The sequence below is a fragment of the Macrobrachium rosenbergii genome, chromosome 52 (assembly GCF_040412425.1).
Source record: "Macrobrachium rosenbergii isolate ZJJX-2024 chromosome 52, ASM4041242v1, whole genome shotgun sequence".
Taxonomy (NCBI): domain Eukaryota; kingdom Metazoa; phylum Arthropoda; class Malacostraca; order Decapoda; family Palaemonidae; genus Macrobrachium; species Macrobrachium rosenbergii.
This window is the reverse complement of record NC_089792.1, coordinates 33,049,510-33,073,429: the sequence shown is the minus strand read 5'-3', so window position 1 is coordinate 33,073,429 and position 23,920 is coordinate 33,049,510. Positions and strand designations below refer to the sequence as shown.

General features: G+C 35.8%; 2 protein-coding genes across 2 annotated transcripts in view; both read right to left on the bottom strand.

Moving 5' to 3' along the window:
- Window positions 1-279: 279 nt before the first annotated feature.
- Window positions 280-23,920, bottom strand: part of LOC136833955 (eye-specific diacylglycerol kinase-like) — an 850,760-nt gene continuing 827,119 nt past the window's right edge. The window contains exon 7 of the mRNA XM_067096233.1: window positions 280-353. Within this exon, the coding sequence (XP_066952334.1) occupies window positions 280-353 (74 nt within the window). The remainder of the gene's footprint in view (window positions 354-23,920) is intronic.
- LOC136833793 (cysteine dioxygenase type 1-like) overlaps window positions 5,216-23,920 on the bottom strand; it is a 57,908-nt gene continuing 39,203 nt past the window's right edge. The window contains 6 exon segments of the mRNA XM_067096051.1: window positions 5,216-7,858; window positions 8,903-9,072; window positions 11,515-11,538; window positions 11,541-11,608; window positions 12,000-12,016; window positions 15,755-15,890. Coding sequence (XP_066952152.1) covers window positions 7,847-7,858; window positions 8,903-9,072; window positions 11,515-11,538; window positions 11,541-11,608; window positions 12,000-12,016; window positions 15,755-15,890 — 427 coding nt within the window. The 3' untranslated portion in view covers window positions 5,216-7,846.

The window sequence follows — 23,920 nt, the reverse complement described above, 5'->3', positions numbered from 1 at the left end:
GAAGATTTCTGGCTTCGACTAAATTGAATTGTGCTATTGAGAGGCTAGTTTATTGGATACCCCTGTAATCCACCTTTTCCCTGATATTAGCTCCATTCTGAGATCATTCAGTAGTTCTGTCTCTGGAGGAGTCTCTGTCATCACTGTTTTAATGCCCATAAAAGTGTTGATTTCTGTAATTCTCTCTCTTATAGATGCCACCCCAAACTCTTATCATCATACAGTGATTCTACCATTATTGAACAGCCTATGATAATTCTCAGTGCATTCTGAATAGGTTCAAGCTTTGCCAGTTTGGATTTTGAAAGGCAGGCGAGAGCAGGTGCAGCATAGATAGCCACAGCTCTGATGTAAGCCATATTCATAGAAGCATGTGCCATGGCTTTTAGAGGTCTCATTCTGGTCCTACAGCAATGTAGAAGCAGCATAATTAGTATCATGATTACCACCTACGTGAACTCCCAAGTATTTGTGTACATTAACATATCCAGGCTTGTAATCCTGCAGTGTTAGGTCTTCCCTATGCCCTCATTTGGTACACAACTTTTCTCTTTTCAGTCGAGATGACAAACCTTAGCTTGCCACCAATGCTGCCAATAATATTCAGCGAATTTTGTATTTGATGGTAAGCTCTTGCGTAAGTAGGGACATCATTGGCATAAGGAATAACTTTAGTTCCTTAGCACTACGTGTCATTACTAAGGTTGTTACAGAAAGTTGGACTCAAGCACCTCCTTGAGGGATGCCAAATTCAGTCCATTTGAAAAGTGTTCACTCCTTCCTGTCTGTTAGATAATTCTGAATCCATGCCAAGAGCTTACCTTTTACACCAATTTTTGGCAGCTCATACAGGATTATTTGTCTAGTAGCTTTGTCAAAACATTTTTCAAGTCTGAGAACACAATATTGTGCTGACTTACTGGCAAGAAACGTTATGCAGGAGGCTGTGATTCTTCGTTGCATGAACCCACTTATTATTATTATTATTATTATTATTATTATTATTATTATTATTATTATTCAGAAGATGAACCCTATTCATATGGAACAAGCCCACAGGGGCTATTGATTTCAAATTCAAGCTTCCAAAGAATATGGTGTTCATTAGAGGCGAGGAACACAAGGTAATGGGAAATTCAGAAAGAAGAGATCACTATTAAAAAGAAAAAATAAATTAAATTAGTATATAAATAAATGAAAATTTAAGTTAATTAATAAAAAAACAAGAATTGCATAGGGAAGTAATGCGTTTATTAAGTCTTCTGACGAACTATGTGCTGGCCTGTCAAAAGTATATCCGGTGCAGGTGCATTTATGTTGACGTTGGAGATTTCCACAGTTAGACTCAGTGAGTATCTGGCACGTTCATTTGTGCTTTCTGATCATGGCCAAAGTGCATGGAGACAGTGTGACTGATTGATGGAAGCGTTGTGATCTTCGAACATTGAACCAGTATCATCACGCTTCTGGAGAGGGGTTATTAAGTGAGTGAGTGCATGTGTACACTCTCTAATGGTATATTATGAGAGGAACATACAATGGCTATAGATTTTGATTTGCGGCTGGGTGTTATTAGCTCTTTGTGCAGTGTTAGTGGACAAGAACAGCCACTGTGAGATCGTTTATTTGCGGCCATAGGAAGAATTCTGGGTTCGTCTTGTGAGGACGAATATTTTGGAAGTGGTGTTCTTTTAACATACTCTGAGACATTTATTTTGGTCTAGAATAATTATGACCTTTTTATCTTGTGTGACCAGGGTGTTAGTCACTAGTATTGGTTAGTCTAGAATCATTAATTCGATTGGTTGTGAATCTGAATTTCCTCTAGTTATAATTTCTATTTATATGGGGTGTGAGTCACTCCATTTCATGACCTTAAATTTTGCTGAAATACTTTCGTTAAGTTTGCAAATAAAGTCTAGTTTTGTATCTCGGCGTTTCATTCCAGTAGGCCTTTGTTTGAGGATAGATTCAGTGAGAGGAGTTGATGAGAGAGAAAGAATGTGCTGACCCAGTGCCAGCCATTGCTACCAGAGAATCTTAGGGATGTAAGATGATATGACACTGTTCTTAAAACAGATGCAGTAAGAGATTATGACCCTAATTGACCTTGTGTAGGGTCACAACAGTGTGGTGGGCAGTGGTAATAGACATGAATAGTGAAGTAGGTAAATAGATAGGGTATAGGTTATGCTTCAGAAGAGACATATCTTATTAATACTGGTATTGGCATCTCAGAATAGGATTTGATGGTTCAGCATTTCGGTTTAGGGAGGTGTTGTGAAATGCTCTCGAGTCAGCCATTCCCGAGCGCGAGTGTCTGTGTGTGTGTGTGTTTAATGATGTGTCATTCGGCACAAGGTTTTGGTGTGTTTATAGGTATTTCTGGACTTTAGTTCATATTGGGGAATGTGTGGGGAGGATGGTGCATGCGCACTGTTTTTAATTGCAGTATGTTGACCGTTTGTGTGTGTGGTAAAACACATGAAATTGCGCAAATGTGTGTAGTGACGTCATCCCCTGAGTGACGTGTTAAAAACGACATTAGTTTGGGCGGAGTTTCTTGCCTTCTTTTCCATCCTCTATGCAGTGCTTTTGAATTTTGGGTGTGGCTTATGTGTTTTGTTATTTTATATAGCAATCGGCAGTTCGCATCGGCGTTTAGGGTTTAATAAATGGATTATTTAATTATTGTATTTTCTCTGGGGACTGTGATTATGGGAAAATAATTTATTTGACAGTTGATGAGTTATTGTGTGTAAACATTTCTTATGCAAATGTGTGTACATTGCTTAGATTTTTAAACTTTTTTTATAGTTACATACATACGTGTTTTATTTTGGGTACATATGTGTGTGTATGCAGAGAGGGAAGCTGTTGTTGTAAGCTTACTTGGCAATTTTTGCCTTGACGACTGGAGAGGCGGGCATGTCTCCGAAGTTGTGCGCTCAGCATTTTTTTTTTTCTGTGTGCTTTGGCAGATCATGGATGTGTTGGGAGATAGGGGGGAGATATTGCACTAAGGGGAGGGGATCGAATTCTTTTCCCTTCTTTTTTTTTTGTTTCTCTCTCTCTCTCTCTCTCTCTCTCTCTCTCTCGCTTCTGTTTGCTCAAGTCCCATTTTCTTTAAGTGAGGGTAGACTCCCATTCTCTTTACTTGAGGGTGGACTGAATGTTTTTTTTTTTTTTTTGTCCTTGAGGACTCGAAGTTCATCTTGACCTACTTTGCGGTCAGCTGTGCGCTGGGCCCACCTGTTTGTTTCCTATGGGGTTTTGACTTAATTGTGGGTTTAATTAGTACTTTCTTTTGATTTCTGGGGATTAATTGTTAGAGTGCAGGGAATTAACATTTTGGGTTTCTTAGTGTGTGGGAATTGTTTCAGGGAGAACTGCTGTGCTTCTTGTGTTTTTGCTCTAAGGGGTTTCCTTTCACAGAACTTGGGAAATTTTGCATTCGTGATCAGCCAAGAGTAAGTTAACGGATTTATTTACGAAGAGGAAAGCTGTGAAAATGAAGAGAGGAAATAGTGATCATAGATTCCTTAGATCAGTGTATGGTTGTGTAGGGTGCATAGATTCAGTCCACGGTTTGAAGGGTTTTGTTGAAATTCGGAAGAGCCAGAGGTCGATGGTTGGGTTGAGTTCTCGGGCCCCACAGGTTTGTTGTTTTAATTGTAATATGCAGGGACACATTAAGAGATTTTGCCATGTTAAATATTGTGACGGTTGTAGGAGTTATGGTCATCCTTGGCAGTCTTGTCTGTCTCTGAGACAGTATAATGGTAGGCCTGCATTTCAGAATTTTGGTAGCTCAGGTAAGAAAGTTCCTCAAGTGGATTTTTCGAGGGGATCTTGGGATCGGAGGGCATTGGCTAAAGACCGATCAGTTGTAAAGGAAAGCTGGATGGGTGTTTCTTGTGATATAGGACTTCTGGGGGAACCCTCAGAGGCAAAGCCAGTGGTAAAAGGGTCTGTGCATGGGATAAATGTAATGGTTTTTATTGATACAGGCACCTCTATTAATTTGATGAATTATGAGTTGTTCCAATCAGTGTTTTCCGATCACTCTTTGAGACCTGCTAAAGAGACAGTATGTGATGTTCAAGCAAATATGTTACGGGTTTTGGGATATGTAGATGTGGATTTATCTCTTGGGGGTAGAAATTTAAAGAACTATTTTTGGTTATACGAGGGGCTGCTTTGGGGAATACATTGTTACTGGGTCATCCAGCATGTTGGAGATGAAAAATCTCAGTTCATACAAGGGTATGTGGCATAACTCTTGGATTATCTGGTTGTTTGTACCTTATGATGGGATGGATGTGAGTGTAGTGGATGATGATGGTGGATTGGGTGTACATGAGAATTTGCGGGTGGATCCTGAACATGTGTCGGTGGGTAAGAAGTGTTATAAGGGGGTTTTGTTGGATGATGTGGTTCTTGCTCCTGGTATGGTTGCTGTGGTGAAAGTTTGAGTGAAAGGAGTGCATAAATCCAGACAGGTGTGTGTTGATGAGCGTAGTGAAAAGCTGAAGGGGGTAGTGTGTACGGGTTGTATAAACAAGGTATGGAGTTCAGGGAATACTTGGGTGGAATTGCTAAACTGTAACGATTCAGTTCGTAATTATCAGAAGGGAACCTATGCAATCGACTTTGTTGATTGGGCTGATGAAGATAGTTCAGTTGCTATTGTCAGGGATTTTTGTAGTTTTTCAGAAACAGATTATAGGCTAGGAGGTGGGTTTTTAGGGATCATTTAGCTAATGCTGATTATAAAGAATATGTTGGGGGTGTGGAAGATGTTCTGGCTGAGTTTGCAGACATAGTCGCACTTAAAGGGGATAAGTTAGGGTTAACAAATGTGTTAGAACACAAGGTTCAGTTGGAGGGCAAGACTAAGCCTATTTTTGTTCCTTCATATAAGATTCCTTTTAAGATTAGAGGACAGGTAGAGCAAGAGGTTAATAAGTGGGAGGAAGAAGGCATTGTTAGGCCCAGTTCCTCACCTTTTAATTTCCCATTGTTGGCAGTGCCTAAGAAGGATGTTTCAGCCCGGGTTTGTGTGGACTTTAGGAAGTTGAGCGAGAAAACCATTCCTGATCATTAACCTGTGGCATGTTTGCCAGATTTATTTGTTGAGATTGGGGGCAAGAATTTTTATTCTTCAATTGATCTGATGCAAGGGTACTTGCATTCCAGGATAATAATAGCGATCTATTCCAGACATTATTTATTACAAGAATATCTTTCCCCTACACCACAAAAGTATGATACAGAACTAAATTTAGGCAAACATTTTCATTAGTAGGTAAATTTATTCAAGGAAAAGGTTTCGCTAATTTTTCGTAACTAAGATACCAATGATATTGTCTGGTAATACCCCCTTCTGGTGGATGAATCATTAATAAAGTTGAAGATGATTTTTATCAAGGTGACTCATTTGAATACTTTTTTTTTTCAAGAGCTGTTTACTTGTTCAGTATGTTATTCCGTAATTTTCCGTTCGTTATGTCAGGTGGCAAGAGCAGCGGATGTTAGAGCATTCTGTACTGAGTGATGGTTATGTCTTGCTTCAACGTTGGAAAACATTAAGTCCTGTGTTAACAGCTGTGAAAACTGGGTTGGAAAGATGGAAGAGGGTATATTTTATATTAGTTTCGCTCCCCCTCTTGCATAGAGCCAGCCGTTTTGTATAGATTGATCATAGGAAAATACTTAGAAACCTTTTCAGATGAAATGGTTTTTGGATTAAAACACTTTTTCGATGGAAACGTGATCGTATAAGGTAAGCCTGTTTTCAGAATGTTTTGTCTTAAGAAATGTAGGGGAGTTGCTTTTGCTCTTGATAAATGATGAAGCTGCGATGCCACAGATTTTGAGAGCTTCTCTGCTAAACTTCAGTGATTGTTTTATAACGAACTTGACAATGAGGGACATGTCATCGGCTGATATCAGCGCGCGACTGAATGACTGGCGCGGCTGTATTGAGCCATCAGGTTTTGATTTTTATCCTGAAAATGCAGTTATGGACAGCAAATGTACTCATTTTGGTGTATTGACCATCATCTGTGTGTGGGGTTAACTGCACTTCACGAACGTCCAGTAAACAAGGAAGGTAATATAATTGACACTTGGCCTTACTCTGAAGCTAGGAACACATGCATCGATTACACATGCACAGTAGATAAAAAATGGTTAATATAGTTTTCCGAAGGAAGTTCTGATGTACATGACTTACCCTAAAAAGTACCTTATTATCCTTACTGTAGGATTGCTACCTAAATGAAATTTTTATGTTCATGTTCAAGATTCATTGATTATAAACTTTAAACTGTAGGCAGTTTAACATAGGCTTTTCGTTTTTGCCATCAGATAATGACAGCACAGTCATTTGCAGTGATACACATTCCAAAACGTGGAAATGGAATTTACTGAGGAATATAAGAATAAGTGAAAGTCTACCAGATCATAATGATCAGTCGTTAATTTTCTTGAGAATTATATATAAGTATAAGAAAATACTGTATTATACCTGTGCATCCTTCAAGTATCCCCTAGCTTTAAGAGGTATGCAGTGTCCTTGGTTCCTTTAAGTAAATCGCTAATATCTCATTAGACGAAAACGCTGGTATCTCCCAGCGAGACTAACGAGAACTGGGGTGACTCGCAATGAATATTTAATCCTAAGCATTCCTGACTCTTGAGTCCACCCGAATTTCACCAAGCAGAATTTTGGGAGAGAATGATTAGCTAAGCATTTTCTTTAGCCTTTCACTGACAATAACCTGTAGTTTAATTTTTCTCAAGTTGACCATTATTTAAAACCATTATTTATATTAAGTTGCAAGCAGAAATTTGGCTTTTAAAGCCAGGGTCGACTGAAGAATGCACCTTACGCTGGCTATCACAACACTCAAAAAATGCAAAATTTATATATTCTTATTTTTGTACAGAAATAAGTACCCAAGAATAGCATATAAAATACAAACACAGTAACAATTGGAATTGGCAACATAAATACATGTACTTCATGACGCAGAAGCATAGGTATTTATATTTATCCTTATATGAGAGCTCTGTATTACCCTAAAATGCATGCATTTTATCCTTTGCAACTATTATTAATATACACTTCAAGAAACTAAGAAATACGAACTGCAGAAAATATAAAGATATTGATTATGTATTTCTAACATTAAAGTAAAATTGCAGACTCCGGCTATTATCATAAGGCAAAATATTCAATTTCTTATATATAGTGTATCAAAATATGTACCTAAGTGTTTTCTACTTTATAACATAGGCATAAACACCGGTTAAATATGCATATTATTAAAATTTACATTTCCTACTTTTTCCAGTGCAAACGCATAGCCAGGTTTTTTCTCTACTGTACTCTGTAAAATTGTTAATATCAGCACCTGTTTCGAGGAAGATATGCCAGTTGAGGAAAAGTTTCCTTTCCATAGTCCAAAGCCAATGAAACTGCACCTGCCAACATTAGGCACCAGTTGTTTTAGTAAGGAAAATAACGTTTTGAATTTCAGAACATTCTGCAACAAGTTGTGACATGTTTTTCCACAGGGTATTATTTGTACTGAAAATATAACACGACAGCTGATGCAAATCAGGAAGTTTAGGTTGAGGCATCTTCCGGGAACAATTTTGGAAGGGCTGGAAGTTTCTAAACATTAAGAATGAATACACGAGTCTCGTTATAACAATAGAACTTTCCTCTGTCACAAGTTTATAACAAGCCTTATATGCTACGTTTTTTGAACTGTAAACAGTCTCCGTAGTCGTAGAGAACTTGTTGCAGTCAGTGCTGCACTGGTCGCTTCGCATTCTAAGACTTTCTCTGAAAAGGAAAGAAACAGTTGATTATGCATTAATTATTATTTATACATATGCAAATTGCTGATGAAGAAAGTATCTTAAGAATTCATCTTGGGTGTAGAATAACTAGAAAAAAGCATAACACTTCTGAATATTCTGTCCTGCATTATTTTAATTATTAAAATTTATCTGGTTCTCAAATGGTACTCAGAGATTTTCTGTTCTTTTTGTTCTTACAGATTGATGTTTTCTAGCCGGACTGAAGTTATCAAAGGTAAGTGCCTGAATATAAAATTACACCCTTAGGTTGACTATTATAGCTGCATTTGTATGAGGCGAATGTTATGTTATAACATTGCATTTTACCTGAAAGGATTGTGTTCATTGTTTCGGGAATAACTTTGCTGTTAATGCCTGGCGCAGCTGAATGTATGGGAAATTGTCATATTTAGATAAAACATTGTTACATCGTATTCAACTTCCTACATGAAACTTGAGAATGGCTCGCTGTTATTTGAGCACTATGGCCAGAAACAATCTCAGTACACCCCCAAATAGTGTGGCTTTGATTGTAACTGCATTTCATTTGCTGAGTAGTAGCTTGCAATGGGAGGTTACGGTACCAAAACAAATAACCAGTAAATAGATAACACTACTAAATTTTTAATTCATCTGGTAGGTGAACTTCAACGTATCTGTGACTCATGTTAATTTGCTATGTAGCGCAGTGTAGTAATTAACATTTTTTCTTTTATCATTCTCGTCTGCTTCAGTAGGTCTTTCAACAACAAACATCATTCGACATATTGTCATAGAATCTGAACTAACAAAATAAGTTTAAACCACTCTTCGTTGGCTATACGTAATAAAGAAAAGTATTAAAGAATGGGTAAAAAATATGGATCATTTTAACTCAGCATTATCATAACGCACTTAGGAAAGCTGTTGATTCAGGTCTGACAGAATCAGTTATTAATTTGGTAAAAAGATTATTAATGAAGGAGTGAGAAATTATAGATTCATGTCACTTGAAATGTTAGTTTAACTGGATTACTCTATCACTCACTGTTTCACATTTCTTTCCAAATTTACTCCAAAATGTGACTGGGCATTTGGTCCTCTTTCCGGTACGTTCATCGAACATAGAACAGGAGCTGTAAGGTGGGCAGTACAAGTGCAGAGATACTGCCCCATCGCTGTGGGAAGGGTTCTCCACTCGGTGAAGGCCTAGAGAATCTGAAAAGGAGACTCAGGGTTTAGTCAAAGTAAAGCCATTGTTTATATTGAGTTGGGATTAGGAGACATCTCTCTCTCTCTCTCTCTCTCTCTCTCTCTCTCTCTCTCTCTCTCTCTCTCTCAAAAAGATATTACAATTGAGATGTAAATGATCGTATATGGTGATCAGCCTTGTTTGTGAAGTTGCTGAGGCTAGAGGGCTGCAAATTGGTATGTTGATCATCCACCCTCCAATCATCAAACGTACCAAATTGCAGCCCTTTAGCCTCAGCAGTTTTTATTTTATTTAAGGTTAAAGTTAGCAATGATCGTGCGTCTGGCACCGCTCTAGGTGCCAGCAACACAGGCCACCACCTGGCTGTGGCTGAAAGTTGTATGGGCCGCGGCTGAGAATTTCATACAGCATCATACGCTGTACAGAAAACTCGATTGCGCCGAAGAAACTTCGGCGCGTTTTTTACTTGTTAAACATAAAGGTTAAACATTAAGGTTTGCGTGAGGTGATGTATACAGATATATAATATTAGCTATTTTGCGAGACGCCTAAAGGTCGAGTGATTCGTATTTTTTAAATGGGGTGAAATGAAATGGATATTATGAAAAATTGTTTTGCAAAATATTTAATTAGCCTGAGCAGACTATTTGCAAAATTCTCGGCAACGCTTCCCAGTGGAGACATGGAGTGTTCATTGAATAAACAAATGTTATAACTGTCGATTAAGGGAGAATTAAGCCAAACGTCGTCAACACAACTCGTTCGGAAAATCTGAAATGGCTCTTTTTCGTCAGCCGACGGGCGCCTCCGACTTATTGCGCCATTACGTAAGGAAATGCTGATGTGTTTGCGTTGCTGGTACCGTCTGGTAAACACAGACTTGTGCCGCTAAACTATGTCGGCAGGAGAAGAATGATACTCATCCTCTCTTGGTTTTTCACAAAGTATTTTAGGGAAGCGTAGCAATTGCTATAATCTGTATCATCGTTACTGTTAATTCAGGCAACGTTCCTCTCATAAAAACAAGGCTGTAGTCCTTCCCACAGCTGCGACTTCAGAGATTAAAACGAAAAAAATTTTGCATTTTTATGGTTACCGGTATATTATGTAGCTCTTTTTCTAATTGGTATGTTGATCATCCTTCCCTTCTTTTTCGACGGTTCAAAAATACCACGTTAAAAGAAGAAGAAGAAGAAGAAGAAGAAGTAGACATTTTAATGTAATAACGTTCCATTCATATAATTTGCTCTCTGTCAAGCACAGGTAACATTTGGGACCACATGAGGAGTTCTAATTCTGCCTGTGAAATGGTTTGTGATGGATCACGGTTATCATGGAAGTGAAAGGAGAAGAAGAACTAAAGGTTCATGAACAGAAACCGCCAAAGAATGAGAAAAATTAAACTGGAGAAAACGATCGATGGAAAAAATAAATGGACAGAGGAAAATATTCTAAGGTTACGACTTAACTGCAGATATGAAAGTTGGAAAAAATTTGTAATGAAGATTATGACAGCCTTCAGCCACACACTGCTGAATGTTTAGAGATGCCAAGAGTAGTGACACAAGATTCTTTTTGTTTAAACAGGGGCATGACCAAACTCCAGTGGGTTGGGAGTGTAGGCTGGTTTTTGCAAACCACTGAGCATTTAATTACCTTAGTTTAAGCAGACCACTGAGCTGATTAACAGCTCTCTAGGGCTGGCTGAAGGATTAGACTTCCCAGTGTGGCTAAGAACCATTGGTTTCACTAAATGAACGGGAATACGGCTTATAACTGAATCCGGACCATATTATAGCGAGAATTGAATTTCTATCACCGGAAATAAATCACCTCTAATTCTTCATTTGCCGGAAAAACTCGAACTCGGGGCCTAGCAGAGTGTCAGCCGAGAACTCTACCGACTCTTACAACGGGGAACTACCACTTAGTAGTAGTTTTCGGGAGGAAAAGGAAGAGTACGCACAGAGTTTGGCAAAAAGGAGCTCGTTCATTTATAGAGTTCTGGATAGTTTGTCCCAAATTACAAAAGGGCTAGATGCAAGAAGTTCATAGGCCGTACAGCATGAAGAGAGAAAGGCATAGGATGAGTGAGAGGTAGATTAGGAAGCTCTAGAGTGTGAGAATTTAGGTAAAAATGAGCTAAGAAATTGCAAAGAACTTTAGCTAGAGAGATTGGCTTTCTCACGAGATCAAGCTAAGGACCATCAGAATGATGAATAGGTAGATTATAAGTAGCTGACAACATTGTTTGCAAATGGTCAGAATTTTTTTCTGAGAATCAAGATCAAAATAATAGATTTCCTCCTAGTCCTGAAAGATTCCTGTTTAAATGCAAAATTGCGATAGTTTCTTTCGAAATAAGCTCAGAATTAAAACCTAGGAATGGAAGCGAGTTTTAAAGTTTGCTGAGAGTTTTGTGCACCTGTTAGTGCTTCCACACTTACCATTGATGTAACAGACTGCTTTGTCTTGAGGACATTTCTCTCTGTTTCGACCATGAGTTGCTAATTGACTGCACTCTCTTTTGGCCATTCAAATCTTGTCATTGAGTGTCCCAGCAAGACCCTAGAGAGAAAGTGAAAAACAACTAAGGTTAAGTGTTGCACACAACTTTCTTCAAAGAATGAGAAAAATTAAACTTATATATATATATATATATAAAAAATATATATATGTATATATAATATATTGTATATATATATATATATATATATAAACAACTGCAGATATGGAAGTTGGGAAAAAAAATGCAAATGAAGATTAACACACACACACACACACACACACACTGAATGTGTTAGACACACACACACATATATATATATATATATATATATATATATGAAAAAAAATAAATATATATTTATTTGTCACAGATGCGTATCAAGTACCTGGTTTTAACAACTAATCTCAAGATTCAAAAATATACCTCACTTCAGCCAAGCTCTGAACTCTCATAACATTAATTGTTACGACTGAGTACTCTAAAGGTAACAGTGATCTTAAGAAAAACTTATTTATCAATCACTTGAAAAATCAAACTAAGTTCATCAGAATATGTGTGAGGTATCAAAAATTAAACTAGAAATCTTCTAGAGTAAAAGGGTTACCATCAAAAAACTCTAACTGTTTCCCTGGCCTTAATTCACTTTAGCAAAACTAAAAGAACAAAACATGTTTATCACTTTTATACACACAATCAATCCTATTCACTGGTGATCAATAAATGAAACACTGTTTTTCTAAAAATGTTAAATACAAAAATTTATTTTCAGATTCAAAGTTTATAACTAGAATTCGACAATTAATTAGAATTCACAATCTGAAAAATTTACTATTAGTTGAAAATAACACAAAACTCAATGAATTTTGAATTAAATTATGAAACAAAACTAATTCACAAAACTTTATCTCAGTGAATTTAAATTAATCAAGCAAAATTTAAACTATCAAGAATTACTCAAGATTTAAAAAGAAAATCTCAATAAATGAAATCAAGTATAATTTAAATTAAGTATGCAATGTTAAATTAAGTATGCAATGTTAAGTATGCAATGTTAAATTAAGTATGCAATGTTAAGTATGCAATGTTAAATTAAGTATGCAATGTTAAATTACCAAGAAATATTTACAATGCTATAAATAAATGTTACATCACAAACATAAAAAATGTGAAAATATAAAGAAATTGTAAATAGAAAAACACACAAAAATTGTAAAGATTTATCAATAATGATTTCACTTGTTCCACTAACTTATCACACCATAACCTCTAACTTATCATACCATGGTATCAATTATAAAATTTCACGTTACCTTACACAACTGAAAACATCTGTCTGCAGCTGTTCACAATACATTCTTTTTTACCAGGCGCCGTTCAGAATAAATAATTTGCTAAATTAGATCTCAAAGTTGTGTTAAATGACCACAAAATTTACAGTTTCTTCCTAATTAGGAATGAGAGAGAGAGAGAGAGAGAGAGAGAAATAAGCTCAGAATTAAAAGAGAGAATGACTGGTCTCAGAAATCAGAATGAAACAGATTTCAAATTCCAGTAATTGTGAAACAATTACATGATGTCATTAAAGCATTTTGGGTACGAGATACAAAAGTTCTACGTAAAGGAGGTGACGTCATTAAAGTGTTTTACAGAGATACAATGGAGAAGTTTTAGTACCTGTTATAGTCATCCCAGCAAAACGTTTTGAACGCATTTACAAACAGACTGCGTTTGTCTTGAGGACTTATTCTTTCTCTCAAAGTGGCGCACGTGACTCAAACCTTGCTCAACATGAAATCACTCGTCTTTTGGCCGTATTCAAATTCGTTTGTTTTCAAATCTGTCATCGTGTAACCCAAAACAAAGACCTCGTATCTCAACTGATGACAACTGAAATGAAACAAGCCTTGTTGTACACAACATACGTGTTCAATACTAGTTTACCAAGAAAGATATTGTTCTAAATTACGTTACTATTAAAAATTATAACAACAATTCTAAATTACGCTATCAAGTAATCATTAGTACTTTTGAGATCTGATGTCAAACTAAATATGACACTTCAACAATATTATCATTAAACATAACACATGAAAAAGTAAATATGTCAAAATATATAGTATGTATATATATAAGGCAACATCATGAAAATATATATATATATATATATATATATATATATATATATATATATATATATATATATATATATATATATATATATATATATATATATATTTATTTATTTATTTAACTTTTTTTGTTTAGAGTTTTAAGTAGGTTGATAGTGGACCAGATTACATGGTAATCACAGGGTACATTATTGATAGATATGTTTACATATGAAAATTTGAAGAAAATTATTAAAATTAAAAGCACTACACCAAGTTCATATATAACTCTGATACTCCTGATTCAACAAAATACATGAAAGTTGTAGCGACTAGCAGCAAATCAGTTGAAGAACTCAATTAAGATAATGGGAAACCTTATCCTAACCTTTCAGGTATATTGATGAACACCGGAAAATTAAATGGGAAAGAATAAAGAGATCGTTCATTTAGATGTCATGGACGTAGTCAAATGTTGTAAGCCTTTTATACGGTGTATTATTTGAATTTAAACCTTTCGCATGGTGTATAATTTACCCATTGAAATTTTACCACATGTGCATAGGAAGAGTAACTTTGCACCGAACCTTCTGATTTCGCTAGTAAGGCAAAAGGTGTGAATTCATTTCAGTTCTCCTCTTAACTGCTTGGCTGACTAGGGCCTGAAACATATTTTGCCTGTTCTTCTGACATTCCTGTCTACCAGTAGTCGACATGGGGACATCACAGTTTGACGAATGGCATGACAAAAGACTTTGCTATTGTTCCATAAAGTTAGGAATATATTTAGAATATAGTTTAACTAATATTTTTGTTTAATTAGATAACTGTACTTGTATAGGGATAATTTTTGTTTATCCGATTATTTCTTTTTTATCCTTTGAGAAAGAGTTTAACAGTATCCTTTACAACAATTGAAAAATAGTATTTAGGTATGAAATGAACATTTTGTTAGGTAGCAGATAATGGTGTATTTGCTTGAATCGTCGATGACAGGTCCGGTGTCATCCAGTTGAGTAGCCTGTAATATCGCTTCCAAGCCTTGCTTTTTTCATTCACCGTAAAATGAATTAATTACTTTTTTTAGTTCATTGAAATCTGGAATGAAAGTTGAATGATCTGGGATTTGTAGATGATAATTATTGTGTTCTTGTCATAATGTTTGCTGAGATGCAAGAAATGACTTTAGTCTAGTTTAAGAGGGAAGACTGAGACGTTTCAATTTACAGGAAGGGTGTAATAATGATTATTCAGGGTATTGACCAATATACCTTATTTATAAATAAGGGTTGCAGTATTATACATGCATTAGCAACAAGCTTCGTAACCTGTAAAATCCGGAAAAAGAATCAAGAAAACAAATAGTCTATTGGTATGCAAAGGTGGGGAGATCAAATTTTATATCATTTTTTTTCTAAGGCAAATCTTGAGAACAGTACTTGGTTTTTTGGGTAAATGATATCAATTATCGGATACATGGGACCATCCAGTTCGATTATGTAGTTTATAAAAGCCATATGATAAATACTTTTTATTTACTACTTATGAGAGTGCTCCACTGAGGTAAGGACTCCTGTTTATGCGAGTTTAAAAATAGAAAACTTGTAAATGGGCAAACATAAGCTGTCATGTTGAAAGAGGTACTAAGGTAATATTAGAGATAATGTTGCCAAACGTACTTTCAAATTGGACTGGCTGTGACTGAAAGATATGTTAAACTTGGTAAACTGACAGTAGAGAAACAACTACAAAGAATAGCTTCCTTCACACTCTGCTGTTGTTATTGTTGATTCATCTCAGCCGCACTCTGCTATTGTTGATTCATCTCAGCCGCACTCTGCTATTGTTGATTCATCTCAGCCGATTCCATTAATTACTGGCTTTCAAAAAAGAACTGTATTTCGTCACTAATTTCCATAATGCTATTTGTATCAATCCGTACGCCATAGCTTCTAATATTAAAACTAAAGACGTTCATGGTTATCAATATGATATCTTTTGTATGTGTCATGGCCATAAAATAAGTATGGTGGACATTTAAACCTATTAATAATGCCTCAAAAGTTATACACAAATTAGAAGAAATACCTTCATGAAACAATGAGCATTAGCGTGGTCGTGAATGGTAGACACATTGGAGGGTCCCCAACATAGCAGCATGAGGTTGAATTTGCCATTTCCTTCGTCAACCAAATTTCTTGTGTACCTGAAATGAAGGTATCTGATGTTAGGGTTGCATTGGCCATTGGTTATATAAAGGGACATGAGAAGGAAAGTGTTCCGTCTTTGTTTTCTAGCATGGTTTCTCTCTCTCTCTCTCTCAAAATGCTAGTCTTCAGCGGAAGCAGCAAAGATTGATCTTGTGTAATAAATATCACGAATGGAAGTTGACATCGAAGGAATTCAAATACTGACCAAGTGACAAAATGGAACCCCTCTGTCCAAATTTGTCAGCGAAGCAGTTCTTGTGAGACTTTAACATGCGATACAAAAAATGTTTGTAAACATGAAGTGGTGATAATCGCAGCTGCCCAGTCGTTTCCAATTTTGTATTACCTATGGTAAAATACTGAATTAAATTTAAGTATGTGCATAGTAAGGACAAATTAACTGTTACCATTCAAGCACGGAAAGATTCATGAACATGCATCTGGGAAGTGAAATAAATAAATGAAAATCTACAAATGCAAAAGCACTGAACAGCTAAGGAATCATCTAGGTAAAGAGTATAGCCACTAATGCTAAAACGAAAATAGTTTTGTGGAATGATTCTTTGGGGCATCATGGCTGATCTTGAACTGTTAAACAAAACAGTGCAGTGGTATGAAATGGGGAGAAAATATAATTTGCCTGGCAAACGTGTAATTCAGCCCTTTGTCCATTGTTGTTTCAGCCCTCCGTCTGGTCACCACTAATCATGTAGTGTTCGTGTTGTTAAGAAAAACGGGGCCATTAACATCAGCTCTTACTTGCCACTTGCTAAAAAGTGAGTATCAAATATTTACATAGCCTCCAAAGTATATATTACAAAGTTTACATACAAAAGAATCTTACAATTAATGTACCTGTTATCTTTCCTCGCATTTGGCCTAAGGATCATGTCTTGGTATAGAATAGGCACAAGATGTGGTGTCACACTGAGCGAGTGGTTTTGAAGCACTGCATCTTAAACTCATCTGCAGTTTTTCAATTTTTTTCCAAATATGGCCTCAGAACAAAAAATGGTGCCGCTAAAAATGCTGCTAGACGTAGGAAATTCCATAAACTGTTATCGCTTAGTGGAATTAAAATTCTTGATCTTATTACAAAAAGAGAAGGATTGATTGCTCAGGCAACAAAAAGATGCTACAAGAACAAACCTCGGTTTGTTCTGTCTTATAAAGTTTGAAAAAAAAAATTATTCTTGCTTCGCTTGTGCTCTCTGACAGCTAGTTACATCCGCAGTGTGTAATGAATGCAGAGTGAAGATGGAGAAGTATCTGAATGGAAAACATGAACAGAAAACATGTTTTGGTGGATAGGTTGAGTCAGAAATCACCGAGTTTTTTCGAGAATTTCAGAAAAGAATACCCTGAAACCATTACAGCTAAACCACTCACGACAAGAAAAACCAGTTTCATTAATCCCTGAATGGAGAAATACTGTTGAAGCTGCATCTTCTGAAAAAGAGCTGCCATGATATTGCTGCAGATATGAGGAAATAGATTTTTGGCTTACAGGCGAAATCTTAAAAGCAACCTTCGCGCATGTTTAGACTATATATAGGCCTCATTATTATACGCAGTTTCCATGTGGGAACTGCGTATATATATATATATATATATATATATATATATATATATATATATATATATATATATATATATATATATATATATATATATATATATATATATATATATATATTACTTTAATTTTATTCAATATTTAACAGATTCCCTGATGATGTAATAAAGTTATTTATTACGAAACGTTGGGAATAAAGAATTATGCTGAGATTAGTACATTTGTCCAATTTTGACCATCTTGGCTGTCAGCCTACTTGTTACAGTATATATATATATATATATATATAATCCACTATATATATCAACAATATATATGAATTTATATATATAAATATATATATATATATATATATAGGTATATATATGGACCCTTGGTCTTTGCTGGGAGGGCTGTTAATTTTGGCTCTCATGAGTACTTTAAAGAAGTGATTGCTAGTCCTGTAATTTTGACCATCTTGACCAGCCCACCACAGTATAACCACCATGTAAATAATATGCATAGGTCAACAAGGCATATGAATTTTCAAAGAAAAGGGCAGTGTAAGGTCGATCTCTGGGTCTTTGCTGGTGAGGCGAGGTTTTTATATGAGCCATATATTATATATATATATATATATATATATATATATATATATATATATATATATATATATATATATATATATTATAATTTTTTGTGTAGTTCATCTACTGAACAGTATACAGCAAAATACTTGTTTAAAATTTAAGGTTATGCACAATTTCAGACAGGCTGTCTGGGAGAAAAAGGAACGAGGACAATCTTCCTTAGTGGTTTTAAACAAATAATTTTAAGGGCTCTCTCTCACGCACACACACACACACACACGCACTCATGCTCAACTCATGCTCAAGGCAGCGTCAGCGACAGTTGCACTGTTGCTTACAGCTGGGTTCTCAGCGACTTCGCCAGCATAAACAGGTCCTAAAAATCTCTCAATGTTGATGAAGACTTTATTTGAAAATTGTTGTCACTTTACCTCAGTGTTTGCGTGCAGTGGGGGAAAGGCGAGTTCAAAGAAGAGTATGTACGTTGCACTCATACGCGTGCTCTCGTGGAGTAATTGCTTAACTGCCTATCTGAAGATGTGGTTTAGAGAGCGAAAGCTGTTGAGTATGACAGTACGAGCAAATAACCTCCACTGTAGATGTTCATAACTCTTTTCAGTCCATGATTACTGTCAATTTGTCAAAAGATAAGCTGAAGCGACTAGGTGTTCAAGAAAAAAAAAATTAAAAAAAAAAAAAAATAATAAATATAAAAGCATGCCCATCAAAAAAAAAATTATGTGTGTTCAAGAAACAATAATAATATTGCCCATTTTATGTTTATTAAAGAGAACTTAAAGAGCAAAATCGGCGTTGACGGAATTTGGACCTGCAGTCGTTCTTTGACCCGTACTCTGCCTTCTAATTTCAAAACAGCGCTGATGATTGTAGAGGTAGTGGATAAATGTAGCAGCTGTGATGAAGATATCACAAAGTTAAAACTTTTTTTCCTAAAGTAATGGAAACTTCAATAGGAAATTGGATATTAAATAGTGGAGCTGTATTTAATGTTTACTCGCTCCTAAGTTCGATAGAAAGAATTGTTTTCTTCTCCGCCTGTCACCTTTAAGAAGACCAACCTGTGTAAAATGAAGATAACTCTGCAATTATTGGCAAACAACAAGTGTTGTTTGAAAACAGTTCTCACTATGTAAAAAGTTTTCTCAAGCTTTTTGTATTTGCTACCTTATGTTTTTTATTTTCTTTTATTTATTTGTATTACTGTTAAAATCGTATGGTAGTTTCCAATTACTGTAATTTGTTATAGTATTTATAGTTACTCATTAAAATGTCTTATTATTAGATTATAGTGTGTATATATATATATATTATATACATAAATCATCTTTCCTTTTTTTCCCCTATTTTCGTATTACAGACACTATTCTCTGAAATTTCATAACTCGTTCCATACGATTTATGCACATTTTGAATAATAATAATAATAATAATAATAATAATAATAATAATAATAATAATAATAATAATTAGGAGGAGATTAGAGTAGGTTCTCGAAAGCTCTCGTTTTATATTTTTAATATATATATTTACATTGACGTCATTGTGGATTTCTTCACTAATAACAATGATGATGATAATGTGGCCAAGGTTGGGATGCAAAATTTACAAAGTTTGGTTTGAGCTAGTTTACTTGGGCATTGATTGTCCTCTAACCAGTATTGTAATCAGGTGGGGTTAATATACTCTCTCTCTCTCTCTCTCTCTCTCTCTCTCTCTCTCTCTCTCTCTCTCTCTCTCTCTCTCTCTCTCTCGTAATCGGTTATCACTTTCTTAACGCCGAAATATTAACCTTAGTTATGTTTGGAACAAGGTAATTAGGGATCTTGTTCTGATGGAAGAGGTACTGAAAAGTGTAGTGTATAATGCATCTCTTTTTTGGTGTGTATGTTGCAAGTCCATGTGTGTCAAGCATATTGCAAATACCTTTCAATACCCTTCAAAAGAGAATGAATTCTTAGCGTTCTGAGGATCCGTCTGAAAACGTTGATTAATGGGAGCCAGTTAACGGATATATTACCCATAAAAAATTTACTTATTACAGATGGTTTGAAACAGCAGAGGACCATTAGTTTTTAGTACCTTCAGGAAAGAAGCATAAGTAGCTAAAAGTGTCGTTAAAAACAGCGCGGAAACAAATGAATAACTGTTTTCTACCCGTTATTCTTTTGGGGCAAATTCATGAACACTATGATTACTCTAATCTACAAGCCACTTTTGGCATGGGTGACCCCAGGGAATAACAGTACAACGGTCACTGTCACTGTCATATTATATAGCAGCTGAATCGTGGCTGAAACCTGTGCACCAGAACTTCCATAAAATTATTCACACTATATATATGATATATATATATAAATATATATATATGTATATATATATATATATATATATATATATATATGTGTGTATATAATGTGTGTATGTTTTATGTATGTATGTATGTATGTATGTATGTATGTATGCGTATGGGTGTTAGTGTGTGGGTGTTTTTGTTCAATTTGTCTGCCCGATGTCTTTGACATTTTTGATACGCTTTTCACTACAGTGCCTTGAATTCTAAGTAGATAAATGAAGAAACCCCAAAGTTCAGATTGACCTTCATTAAGGATTCAAGGAATGACAGTGACAAGCGTATCCAAAGTGTGAAGATCCAAAGTGTGAAGAAGCCGAGGAATTCGGAGGTTATTGGGCCTTTTATTGTGTGCGGGTAAGAGTGCATGTAATCATTCATATACGCACAGTAGATACATATCTGTACAAAGACTGAAAATATGCTGTTTCCATGCCTTTGTTTTTATGTTAGTGCAAGGGAGGGAACCCCAAGTGATTATGTTCGACTAATCACGTACGTTACTCCTCATTCAGTTGATTCATGGTGCTATTGAGGTCGAAAAAAGTTTTCCGTGGAAGATGGACGAGATAACGTACCTGAAAAAGTTTCGGTCTTGATGAAATGATTGGATAAAGATATGCCACAGTGCCACTTGCGACGAGAGTTGAGCAATTTGGGCAGAGGCTATCAGGCTGATGGTTATCTTTTGAAGTGTATTTAAGTGTGCTTATGCATACCGAATGTTGATGCATTTGTACTGAGTTAACCCTTTTCTCTCTGTATTAGACACACACACACACACGCGCGCGCACACACACACACACACACACAGTCCGCCATGTTGAATGGCCTTCGGTGAAAGGATCACTGCGCAGTCAAGATACCCTGGACATATATAAAAACAGTGAAATATTCAAATTAAGCAGGGCCACAATACATCGTCTTGTGGAGAACGTCAGTTGGGATGGCGTTAGACCCGAAAACATTTCGACTGAAGTGAAAGTTCTAGAATATTTGGCGGATGCAATAATCGCGTTGATAGGGTGGGCATCATAACTGCACATAAGTGAACCAAGTAGACTGGTCAAATTGGTTCACATCTGAACGAAAGGAAATGAAAATGGTTAAACCATCTGGCGGTGGGGCAGAAAGAAGAGTCAAAGTCAACTGGATACCACCGGATTAATGCTGTTTATCTGTTTAGAGATCTTGGCGCCTCCACAGTGAACTGTAGAAAACACGTGTTCAGTTGAACCCAGGACTCCTCACCCTTACCCCCCCCCCCCCGCCCCCTCCACCGCTGGTGGACCAGCGAGGCATTAGATGGTCGATTTCTTATGTATTCGATTAATTTTTTCATTCGTTAATTTTTCATTTCAGCTCGACAAGCCGTTCTTGTATGCATTTGATGACTGATTTTTTTTTATTTACTGATTGTTATGGTTATTTATTTTGATGCTAAATGTATATGAGACGATGCTTTATGGATCAGATTAAAGTTTTGTAGAGCGAAGGTAAAAGTAATTTTATTAAATGTTAATAATTTCTCACTCCATTTCCCTCTCGTGGAAATTGCTTCCTATAGAGCCACAAAGAAAAACAGTGCTTGTTAGCAGGAATCCAAATCATTCTTGCTTCATGTTCACGTTGTTTATACTTTGGGAACTTTGTCGTAAGAACGCATCTGGGGCCCGTTGTCTCGACGACCTTTGAAGTTCGAATGGTTGAGAGAATTTTTTTTATACTGCTAAAGGAAGTCAAGTGTTGTTGTTTTGGTTGACGCGAAATCTTTTTCTCGCGGTCAAGAAACCAGCGTTTGGTTAACGTTCTCCGCGTCTGCTCATAGGGCTCACAGCATCATCACATCATGCACTCCAGTGAATTTCGCTGTAGTGTTAACCTGGATATACTAAATGGGAAGTTATTTGTCTCTGTGATGAAGAAAAACATTAAGATTGTTAGTTTCTTTATATAACAAAAATAGAGCCACCTACTTTAGAAAACAACTTTGGCTACGTGGAGAGAACACACAAATAAGATTTTTCTGGTTGATCCTTTTCAAATACGTCACAGGACTTGGTGAGTGATGGATGTAGCCTTATTTTATTTAGGTAAAATAATCTGTCTGGATTCTCTCTCGACATTTTCCGGATCTTTCCTAGACAGTGACTCCCAAGGGGGTTAACCCGGTATGTATCGACTTTTGCGCTTTGCGGCGTGTTCAGTACAAGCCCGTTGGGGATTACCGCAAAAACAAAAACAAAAGACTGTAAACATCATAAAGATAATGACCCCCAAGAAATATTAGCTGTAGATAACGAACCCCGAAAACCCTTGAAAAGGGGTCACTATCTAAGAAAGATTCCATAAGCGTGTTTCAATACGTAAGGCCATTGGTGGCACTTCAGTTCAACAAATTCAAGTGAGACTTTAGGGTTTATTTTATCAGGTTTTAAAAGGAGATAAAGTTTTATCTGGTTGGTGCTTTTTCTATCGTAAGATTGTAATCATGGTCCTTATGTTAGCGCTTGGTTGTAACAAGTTGCTGTATACAAACTGTGAAACATATACATATATATTTCTGTGACATATATACACAAACACACATATATATATATATATATATATATATATATATATATATATATATATATATATATAGACACACATCAGGCATGTGAATGTTTTTCCATTGTTTGGCTGTGCTTGTACATGCTCGTATATGTATGTATATACATAGGATCAAGACAGATGTGTATAACTGATGTCATGGGAGTCAATACGTTACATAAATTATAAAAAATATATGGGCCTCAAGGAAAATGAAACAGTTGAATGCAACATCTTTCGTCTTAACTACAAGGCAAACTACATAATACAGAAAAAAAAGGATAATACAAAACGGTTTCACGAAAAAACTTAAGATTGAGCGCATATAAACTCTTTCGCATACAAAGTTCATTACTTTTGAGGTTGATTTTCAGATGATGAATAGTTGTCACGGACTATCGCAAGTACCTGAGTAACCAAGGGGAAGCCAAGGCATTAAAAAGAATTACCGATTATCTAAAGTTTCTCTTTTAAGTACCCGTAGAAGATCTTGTGCAGAACCTGGGTTCAGTATCATTGTCCTTTGTCAGTTCTATATAGTATTATGTTTACTTAGATTAGCAAAAAGAGCGATATCCTGTTGGCCAGTTCTAACTGAATATTTATGTTGATTTATTCTGAAATTTAATTACTTACTCTTCTGGCCCAAATAAGATTAATCGTGGTCCCTATCTCGGGTTTTATAAACAATGTTGCCATCTGCTAAGGACAGTTTTCTATAAGTATGTCTTTTACTGTGTTGTCGTATACAAAGACTGTATTTACAATGAACATTTTCAAAATTGACTTGATGTATTCAAAGCCGTTGGAATAAGGCAACAAGGGTGTTCCAAAGGTGTTCTTGGGTAATTCTATTTTCCTGTCACTTTTGTCGTATATTATGTCATAACATATGTCATTATAAAATTAATTTGTATG